General features: G+C 45.3%; 1 protein-coding gene across 4 annotated transcripts in view; it reads right to left on the reverse strand.

Moving 5' to 3' along the window:
* Pfkfb3 (6-phosphofructo-2-kinase/fructose-2,6-biphosphatase 3) overlaps positions 1–10,764 on the reverse strand; it is a 99,873-nt gene that overhangs the window by 73,509 nt on the left and 15,600 nt on the right. The window contains exon 1 of one of the 4 annotated variants that reach the window (XM_020183617.2): positions 342–491. The exons of the other annotated variants lie outside the window; for them this stretch is intronic. Coding sequence (XP_020039206.1) covers positions 342–357 — 16 coding nt within the window. The 5' untranslated portion in view covers positions 358–491. Of the gene's footprint in view, positions 1–341; positions 492–10,764 lie in introns of those variants that run through there. 4 annotated transcript variants of the gene reach the window in all.

Consider the following 10,764-nt stretch of genomic DNA (forward strand, 5'->3'; position numbering starts at 1 on the left):
AGTGCCGCGGCTCGCGCACTGCGCTGTCCGCCACCCGCGCTGAGCCCAGTCTCCCGCACGTGGTGTCGCCGCGGAGTCCCCAGAGAGGCCAGTGCGGAGTGGAGCGGCCAGTGCGGTGCCCGAGAGGGCAGTGCGGGACAGCAGAGACAGTGCGCTGCTGGAGGGGCGGGGCAGGGCCGGAGGGGACAAGGTGGAACCCGAGGGGACGAGGCGGTGCGGGTCTCCGCACCTGCGCTAGCAACCCCGAAGCCCTGAGCCGGCGAGGACCCGAGCCCGCCTTTGCGTGCAGGCGCCGCGCAGGTCTCCCGGGCGGCTCGGTGGGTGGCGAGGGGGGGCCCTACCTTTCCTGAAGGGCATCGCGCAGGGGGCGCTCTCTGCGGGGCTGGCCCGCTCCACCCAGGCAGGCCGATGTCCAAGCGGCAGCCCCGCGGCTCGGGGCGCCTGCGGGCGATGCGGCTGGCGAGGGAGGGGAAAGGGACATATTTGGTCAAAGCCCGGCGCGTCACCGCGCGGAGGAGGCACCGCGGCGAAGCAGGAAGCGCGGCAGTCGCGTCACCCTTGCGCTTGGGGTGCAGCGAGGCTGGGGTGCGGCTCCGGGTCCCGCCCTGGGGCAACAGCCCCTAGGGGTGGAAATTGCCTGGCCCTGGAGCTGTCCTGCTTTTCAGATGCCACGGAACGAGGGAAAAGTGGGCAGGAAAGAAAACCAGCTCATTCATTAGCACCGGCCATCATCCCGGGAAGGGACATGGAGCAATTCTGTCCCATTTTTACCATTATGTAGTTCGGGAACACAGGACCAGCACAGAGGATGTTCCCAAATGGCTGGTTGAGTGTTTCTGAAATGAAGTGCGGGCCGGACAGAGAGCCCAGCAGAATTCGTCTCTAACAGCCTTCCCGGCTCCGGTGTCCTTTCCGCAGCACTGACTGCCACCTGGCAAACCTGATTCTTGCCTATTTGTCTAGTAAGCCGGCGAAAAGGAGTAATTTTTTCCTTTTTTGTTCCCTGCTGTTTTCCCAAAACCTAAAACAGAACTTCAATAAACCTGCCAAGAGAAATAGTGTCAATTTAGGAACTATACCAGAGAACAGAGGGAGGAGGCACCCTCCCTGCGTTATTTTGCCTTATTAAATGGTAGACCCAGAAATCTCAAAGACAGATCCTGTTTGGGGTCAGTTAACAATCATTTCCCAGCTGGGTGTGGAGATGCATGCCTACAGGAGTCTGAGGGAGGAGAATCACGAGTGTGAGGCCAGCCTAGGCTACATAGTGAGTTTAAGCCAGGCTGCATTACATGGTAAGACTCTGGAAAGAGAGAGACAGAGAGAGAGACAGACAGAGAAAGAGAGAGAGACAGACAGAGAAAGAGAGAGAGAGACAGAGAGAGAGAGATTGATTCTGAGCTGGGTGTGGTGGCACTGGCTCGTAATTAGTTCCAGTACTTAGGAGGCTGTGGTAGGAGGATCACAAGTTCAAAGCCACCCGGAACTACATAGGGAGACCCTGTTTCAAGAAAAAAAAACAATTCTGAGCCTGGTGAAGCGGTCTGACTCAGGAACCCCAGTAATCTGAAGGCTGAGCTCCAAGGATCACCTGGGCCCGGCATTGTGAATGACCCTCTCCAGGACAGCACAGTGAAATAATACTCACCTTCCCCAAGAGTTCATTCCTGAGAAAGTGCTATTTTAATTGCACTTTGAAGCACTGATGTTAGGCAGAACATCTGCACTCCTAATATTTAAAATATCCATGCAAATAGCAATGGGCCTACCCTCCATGTGTCAAAAACAAATCATCCAATTGCACTGAGGTTACAGTCAGTAGGCAGTGTGTTTTTTTTCCTAATCAGAATGAGTTTCTGAGCAGGCTATGTTTCCTGGGTGACAGTTCAAACTCCCTTCTCCCATTTTGAAGAGAGATGATTCCAAGGAGAAGGAAGCAACTGTGGCCTCAATGGCCTCTTGTCACTTTGTTAGCTACTAAGCAAGGCAGGCACCTTTATGGGTAAACTCCTGCATTAACAAACTTTTCAAAGTGCCTTTTCCTTTCACTCTTACTAAAGCATATGACACAAGCTGAGCATGCCCAAAAGTGTCTGACATTTTAACTTTTCAAATATGTGTTCCATGACCTTGACCTAAGCATGCTCTAAAATGCGTCTGCCTTCTTTCCTTCTTGAACCATGATTTCTTTTTTTTTTTTTTTTTTGGCAGTACTGGAGTTTGAACTCAGGGCCTACACCTTGGGCCACTCCACCAGCCCTTTTTTATTATTGGTTTTTTTGAGATAGGGTCTTGTGAACTATTTGCCAGGGCTGGCTTTGAACCGAAATCCTACTGATCTCTGCCTCCTGAATAGCTAGGATTACAGGTGTGAGCCACCAGTCTACCAGTGTCCAGCTTTTTTTTTTTTTTTGACAGGGTCTCCCTTTTGCAGCCAAAACTAACCTCAAACTCCTAATCCTCCTGCCTCAGCCTTCTAGGTGCTGGAATTGCAGGAATGCACCACTACACCCAGCTCTCTTACTTACTTTCAGATCTACCCAGTCCTTCTCCACTTTGTTACTGAGACTCTCTCTATAAGCTGACTTAAGAATCTAGCATCATGGCCAGGCATGGTGGCTCATACCTGTAATCCCAGTTAGCTGAGAGGCAGATATTGGGAGGATCAAAGTTTGAGGCAAAAGTTGGGCAAAAAGTTAACGAGATCCCAACTCAACAAAAAAGTGAGTCATGGTGGTAAAACCTGTTATCCCAGCTTCCTAGGGAGGTAAGTAGGAGGGTCCAGGCTGGCCTGGGGGGAAGAAACTCGAGACCCTCTCTGAAAAATAACTCAAGCAGAAAGGAAGAGGGGCATGTCTTGAGAGTGCTTGCCTAGAAAGCACAAGGCCCTGAGTTCAAACTCCAGTAGCATATACACACACAGCCCAGTACCACCCACCTATTCAGGGAAACGTCCAAATAAAGCATTAGAAACGGTCACCAAGTTTACCCAAGAAACACACAGCAGTGCAGGACCTGTGAGTCAGGGCCCAGTAATATGTCCGGGTGTCAGCAGTGCGGGGGGTCAGCCAGGGACAGGTTGCCTTTCTTCATCGTCTCTCCTGTCTGCACACCTTCAAGGCGAACAGCCCATCCGGGTTGTCAATTGATAACTGAACACAGTGGGTTCACATCTTGGTGAGTGTGAAACCAAAACAAGCATAGCCAAGAAATAAAAGAGTGGAGAAAGATTTATTACCTGCAGCAAGTAAGGAGAGCAAGGCCATTACAGAAGTTTCCCTGAATAGATGGATAGTCATAGACCCTGGAGTCAGTTAATAGTCTGGGTAACAGAGTGAAGAAGGACCAACTGACGTAGAAAAGTGAGCAAGGGAGCAGTCTTGGTGGCACATGCCTATGGTCTCAGCACTCACGAAGCTGAGGCACGACTATCATGAATTCAAGGCCAGCCTGGGCTACAGAACAAGTTCCAGGCCAGCCTTGGCTATACAGAGAGACTCTGTCTCAAAAAAAAAAGTCATAGTTCAAGAAGGAAAGATGGCAGACACATTTTGGGTGTGTCTTTAAGGATCAGCCACAGGTCTGAGCTTGCGTCTCAAGAGACCTGAAAGATTACCTCTGTAGAGGCTGACACCAGAGGTCCAGGAGATTAAAAGGAATCTCCAATTTAAGGGGAGGCTAGCCAGGAATGTCTGACCTTAAAAGCCTCAGAGGAGGTCCAGCCAGCAACCTAAATTTTAAGAGTTTGGAGACCATTTCCATCCTGCAGACCTGTGTCAAGGTCTCTGTTGCTATCAGGTTTTGTTTTCATATTCTGAAACCTCAAGATGGGGAATTTTACAATTTCAATGCTGTAAAATACCGAAGACAAAATTTTATTTGAGTACAGAATTGTGAAGTTTGATTTTGAGCAACTTATATGGGCAGCATGGTATCCATACTGAAGGAGGGCCTGTGTCCTCCATTACTGAGGATGTCCGACTCCTCACCAATGGCAAGAAAAGGAAGAGAGGGCTGGGGGCACAGATCAAGCGGTAGAGCGCTTGCCTAGCAAGAGCAAGACCCAAAGGTAGATACTTGGGCTGAAGAAATTCTTTTTGTATCATATGACTGCAAGCCTCCTTTGTTTCCCAATATGACTTACAGAACTTTTAGTTGACTATTTTAAAACATTGCAAAACAAATTTCTGTTTGTAAACAGATCTATTTCTTTCTGCCAATTAGCTCTTTAAACTGACTTACTAAAACATAGTAAGCCAGCAGAATAAGTCTCACCTTCTCTTCTCTTTTTTTTTTTTCCCCTCTCCTCTCCTTTCTTCTCCTCTCCTCTGCTCTGTCCTCTCTTCTCCTCTCCTCCCCTCCTCCTTCCTCTCCTCTCTTCTTTTCTTTTCCATTTTGGCAGTACTGGAGTCTGAACTCAGCACCCTATGATTGCTAGGCAGGCACCTTTCCACTCGAGTCATCCCACCAGCCATTTTTTGCTTTAGTTATTTTTTGAATAGGGTCTCTCGGTTCTTGATCCTCCTATCTATGCTTCTGTGTAGCTGGGATTACAGAAGCATAAAACCATGCCATCTTGTCGTTTGGAATGGAGTCTTGCTAACTTTTCACCAGACTGGCCTTGAACTGCAATCCTTCCAATCTCTGCCAACTGTGCTGGGATTACAGGCTTGAGCCACTGAACCAGTCTACTTTTTTTTTTTTAACATAGGATACCCAACATTTTGTTAGAAAATAGAAATTGTATTAGATGATTCTGCTCAAGAGTAAGGCCTTAGCTTTTGACTCTCTTTGCTTTCACAGGAATCTTACTTAAGCCCCTCTCAAAGGTATTTAAGTTAAGCTCTGCATTTTGAGATGAAATTTTCTACCTTGTTTCAATGGAGAACATATTTAAGATTAAGGATTGCTTAGGGTTATTGAGGAAGTAATCGAATCAACAGTCTGACATGTTCAAAACTAGCAAATGACAAGTCTAAGTGAAAGCTATATGATCTTTAGGATTTTTGTGTGTTTGTAATGCACATGTGTGTATTACATACTACCTCCACAAGTATGTTTATGTTTGCAAGGCACCAAATTTGCTAATAAATGGGTGCTCACATAAATTAAAACTGTAATCCTAGCTACTTGGAGTCTGAGATTGGGAGGATCACAATTCAAGACCAGCCAGCAGGGCAAATAGTTCAAGAGCCCGCATCTCCAAAATAACCAGAGCAAAATGGACTGGAGGTATGGCTCAAGGGGTAGAGTACCTGCTTTGCAAGAGAGAAGCCCTGAGTTCAAAGCCTAGTCCCACCAAAAAAATTAAAACTGTCAAATTATTCCAAAGGCCTGTTATCTGCTAGATGTTTAAGTTATAATTTTTAACTTTTAGGATCTTTGGCAAGGAAATGAAGTACTGACTCTACTTGTACATCTCATGTTTTCATGGGAAGTTTAGAAATAACTGTTAAAAGTAAATAAATTAGGTAAATTCAAATGAAAAGTGTTTGTAAGTGTGTAAGTGTACTCCTTGTAATTTAAAATCTAAAAATTATATGATATGAAACACCTAATTATTTCTAAGTAAATTAAGATATTGAATCATCAATTGCTAAATATAAATTAAGTTTACTCTTAGCTTCTTAAATTCTATAAAAATGACAACATATATTTGGGTTTACTAAAAATATGGCCTGTTGTAGATCTAAGTTGTTGAAATATAGCAAATAATTTAAAAATACTTTCTTCCTGGATCTTAACTACAAATCAAGGTTACCAAGAGTTAAAATTTTCTATTAATATATATAATTCTATCAGCAAAAAATATGCAAAGAAAATAAGGTGTATTTTTAATGAGAAGAACTGTAAGAAAAATGTTAAATATGTTCTTTTATTGAGACAAAAATGATTTCGTCTAATTTGGAGATGGGGGGCAGTAGTGGGGTTTGAACTCAGGGCTTTATGCTTGCTAGTCAATTTCTCTACCACTTGAGCTACTCCTTCAGCCCTTTGTGTGTGTGTGTGTGTGTGTGTGTGCATGTGTGTGCGTGCGCGCGTGTGTGTTTGTGTATTGAGTACTTTTGAGGTAGGGTCTCTTGAATTATTTGTGCAGGCTGACTTTGAACCTCAATCTTCCTGATCTCTGCCTCTTGCATAGCTAGGATTACAATCATGAGCCACCAGTACCCAGCTAATTTGGAGACCTCAAATTATTGTTTCAAAATGTAAATTTAAGGAAGGAATCAAAACAAGGCAGAAAGGAACCAGAAAGTAGTGGAGAGAAGTGCAAATGAAGTTATAAGTATTCTAATGTATTTTTGGTAAGGAAAATTAAAAAGAGTAAAAAATTTTGCATGAATGTTGTGTGATAGAATAAGGTTTTGTCCTAAAGGAAAATGACTAAAAATGATAGGACAGAAGTATAGGTGTGAGCAAGTCAAAGAGGGTTAATAAAACATGACATCTAGATTGCCCAGAAAGCCTGTTACCTCTCTCACACTGCCCCTGCCATCCAGGGGTACCTCCAGAAATTGGCTGTGGATTCAGTTCATCTTTCTCATCTGGTAGAGATTGTCTTTAATGTTTTCAACAACAGAGATGTGGCTGAAGAGGAGGAAAAAGTGAGAAGGCAAAGCTAGGTGCAGTGGCTCAAGCTTGTAATCCTAGCCACTTGGAAGGCAGAGATCAAAAGTATAACAGTTCAAGGCCAGCCAGGGCAAAAAGTTCAGAAGACCCACATCTCAACCAATGATTGGGCATGGTGATACACACCTGTCATCCCAGCTTTCTGGGGAAGCATAAATAGGAGGATCACAGCTCAGGCCAGTCTGGGCATAAAGCCAGACCCTATCTCAAAATAACCAATGAAAAAAAGGGCTTGTGGCATGGCTCAAGTGGTAGAGTGCCTGCCTAGCAAATGTGAAACCCTAAGTTAAAACCCCAGTACTGAGAGAGGGAGAGAAAGATTGAGACAGAGAGAGAGAGAGAGAGAGAGAAAGCTGCCATGTTGGTAATCACCCTCCAGTTCCCTCAGGAAACCCAGAAGGGAGGAAGACATTGGATAAGGGAGGTGATACAGTTCCCAGAAAGGGACCCAGTACAGCTAAATCAATGTGCGTTCTGCAGGCAAGAGGAACATAGAAAGAGAGAAGATGAAATCATCTTCAGAGAGGGAAAATAGAGGACCAATCTGATTCCTTTCAGCTCCTTCTTATAGAAGTTGAGAATTAATGGGGCCAAGGAGCTCCTGTCTCCTGTTTGGCCCCATTTAGCACAAGCCAGATTTTCTCCAAGAAGCCCTGATTACCTTAGATGGAACTGGCGAGAAAGATTGAGTTTTACTCGTATTTAGTGTCGACCACTTTATAAAAAGGTCACTCTGGCCAAGACAGAATACAACAGAACAGGAGTATCAGGAAAGGGAAAAAACAAACAGGTTTCTTGGGCCTCTGTCCTATGGTGTAAGCTCACAGGTTTTAACGCCTTTATTTCTGTATGTTCTCAAGTGCCTCATCCGCCTCTTAGAAAGAGATCTGTTAAACTCCAGGGCAGCCCCTGACAGCATGGACCCCACACCAGCTCTCCAGCGTTCTGGAGACAAAAGGCCATCAGTGGTTGACAAGCAGCCAAATGTTACAGTTCCAGGCGGAGTTTCTAGACACCACCTGACTCGCAAACCCTGCTAGCCATTGTACTGCCTGTATCACAAGAGCCTCTACTGCGTGACTGCTCAGAACTCACAGACCAGGTCAACCCAAGCAAAAAGGACCTTCAGGCGGAGCCCCTGCCCAATCCTAAGAAGTATGCTTTGTAGAAGGAAGCAATTCCATAATTAATAGGCAGTGTCAGACTGGCTGTGCAGTGGCCTCTGTCCATGTGACCATTAAGGCAAAAAGGCTTTCCCAGCCACACACCCTTAGCTCAAGAAGCTGAGACAGTGGTGCTGACTATGGCACTGGAATCAAAAGGAAGAACAGATTCCCGATGTGGCTTGTCAGCGATCCACGGTCATAGTGCAGTCTGGAAAGGGAGGTCTTCATAATGCCAACAAAGAAATTGAATAGGAAAGTAGATCCTTAGATTGCCTCAGGCAGTAAGACCCTATAAAAGCAGCTGCCGTACACTGCAGGACCTATCAGAGGGGAGATTCAGAGATAATAAAGGGAACACATGCAGCCAATGAAGCAGCTTTGTCCAAAGAGATTCTCCAGCTGCTTTTGATCCTCTCCCTGCCTCTCTACCAATCTGTTCCCTCCTGCTCAGAGGCAGAAAAAGAGAAAGAAGAAAGGGCAGACTTTCACATGTCTTCTGTGTCAGTGGGGTGAATGGCAGACAAGCAAAGAAAGTCTGGTTGCCAGAAAGGTGACTTGCGTATTATTAAATTGACTCGTTGTTCAACTCATTATGGAAAAGAGACTCTATACAACTAGCTTTATGGAATAATAAAAACTCACAGTTTAATAAAGATCATAGCCACATTAACAGAACTATGTGTCAACTGCCAGAAAAATATCATTCAATGAGGTCCCCAGACTCCCATTAGAAAAGGCAAGACAAGCCAGAGGCACACTGGCTGGAGAGGACTGACAAATGGATTTACAGTCATGCTGACCACCCCAGGAGGAGTTAAATCTCTCTAAAATTTTGCAGGTACTCTTTCTGGGTAGAGACGAGCCTTCCCTTGTAGAGCAGAAAGGACAGAAGTTATGAAAAGGACTTTTAAAGGAAATGATCCCCAGGTCTTTGTTGCCCTGATCTATCCAGACTGACGATGACCCCACTTTTATTTCAAAGATAGAGAGGGAGTTCCCAGGTGCTAGCAGGATAGTGGAGGTTATGTGCAGCATGGAGACCCCAGTCATCTGGCGATACCAAAAGGCCCAAGCACACCCTGAAGTTTCCCTTGGCCAAACTGTGTCAAGAAGCTTATGAAAATTAGTTAAAATGTCTACTCTTGCTCTGACCTACCCAGAGCTGTCCCCCAAAGGAAGCTCAAGTTCAGCTCCTTTAAAATGCTGTGTGAAGGTCCTTTCCAGGGGAACTAACTCTAAGGAACACCCTAATATGGATGTTAAATTTGCAATAAAACATAATCAATCCAGGGCAATAGATATGCAAATGTAAAACTTCCTTCTTCTACAGAGATAAGGCTTTACCTCTATGAACCAGGGGATTAGATATAGTTAAAAACCTGGAAGTCAGGGTCCTCCTAGGACAATTTTAACCCAACCTGGACAGGACCTTGTTTAATTTTACTAACTACTCAGGCTTCTCTTAAATTACAAGATACGACTCCCTAGATTTACCATACCAGAATAACCAGAAGACTCAAGTGAGCCTACAAATTCTTACTCCTGAACTGGGACCACAACTCACATTAAGCTGAAGAAAGTCAAATAAGTAGGACCAAGCAGTAAATGACTTTCTAACCCATTGCGCATTTGTAGGCTCACTTGGAGTGAAATGTCTTAGGGGAGAATTTGTTAGCTGCTAAGCAAGGCAGGTACCTGCAGAAGCAAACTACATTTTAAAATTTTTTTGGTGATACTGGGGTTTGAATTTGGGGCTTTGTGTATCCTGGGCAGATGCTCTACCGCTTGAGCCATGCCTCCAGTCCTTTTCTCTCTGGTTACTTTTGAGATATTTTGCCCAGGCCAGCCTGGACTGCAATCCTCCTATTTTACCCTTTCCACCATTGATGGAATGACAGGCACATCAGCACACCCAGGTTTGGGTTGAGAGGGGGTCTCATGAGCTGGCCTTCAACCACAATCCTCCATATCTCAGCCTCCCAAGTAGGTAGGATTATAGACGTGGACCACTGGTGTCTGGCTCTCAGCTTAATCTTTTTTTTTTTTTTTTAAATCCTAGGGTTGGAACTCAGGGCCTCATGTTGCTAGGCAGGTGCTCTATCACTTGAGCCACCCTGATGGCCCGTTTTTGTGTGTTGGACATTTTCAAGATAGTGCCTTGTGAACTATTTGCCTGGGCTGGCTTTGAACCATGATCCCCTAGAGCGGCTAGGATTACAGGTGTGAGCCACTGGGACCCCGCTTAGCTTTATCTTTTTGTGTGTTTGGTTGGTTGGTTTTGTTTTTTTCGAGTGAAGTGTGAGAGTTTATTGAGATAGAGCCCCCAGAGCTGGAAGGGGTCCCAAGAGAGGGTTGCCTCAGTTTACTCTTTATGACAAAAGTTGGGCATGTCCATAGGTAGTCCTATCCACCATCTTTTTGATAAAAGCTGAGCAGTCCCAAAAGTGTTTCTGTCTTCCATTTTAATCTTTCGAACATTTGCTCCATGACTCTGGGCTAATTGCACCCGAAAGTGTCCATCATATTTTCTTTCTTGACTGTGACTTTAAACTGAGCACGGTCATAACTGTGCTCACCCAAAGTGCTTTCTTACAGGAATATGTATAGGCTCCCCAAATAAAACCCCCACACTTCCTGTGTCCAAAGACGGCATTGCTTTGGAAATAACTCCCATGCTCTCCTTTATCTCCTCTACTCTTTTATTTTGTTGCCGTACGTGTTTTGGCTTTGTACTCATCGAGATGCAAACCCATTGCACTTGCTTACAAATTGGCTTGGGAACAGGGCTGCTGCTTGAGCCTTCTGTACAGACTCAGCCAAATGGGCTGGCCTGAGAGCTGGGTCACAAACTCTTAGAATGTGGGTGTTAGCCCATCTCAGAGGAGTGGGCCATGGGGCCCTCAGGAGAAGACCCGGATTCAGTGCTCCGAGTGATTGTCAGCTCCCTCTGACCCTCTCCCTGTCATGA

The sequence above is a fragment of the Castor canadensis genome, chromosome 15 (assembly GCF_047511655.1).
Source record: "Castor canadensis chromosome 15, mCasCan1.hap1v2, whole genome shotgun sequence".
NCBI lineage: Eukaryota > Metazoa > Chordata > Mammalia > Rodentia > Castoridae > Castor > Castor canadensis.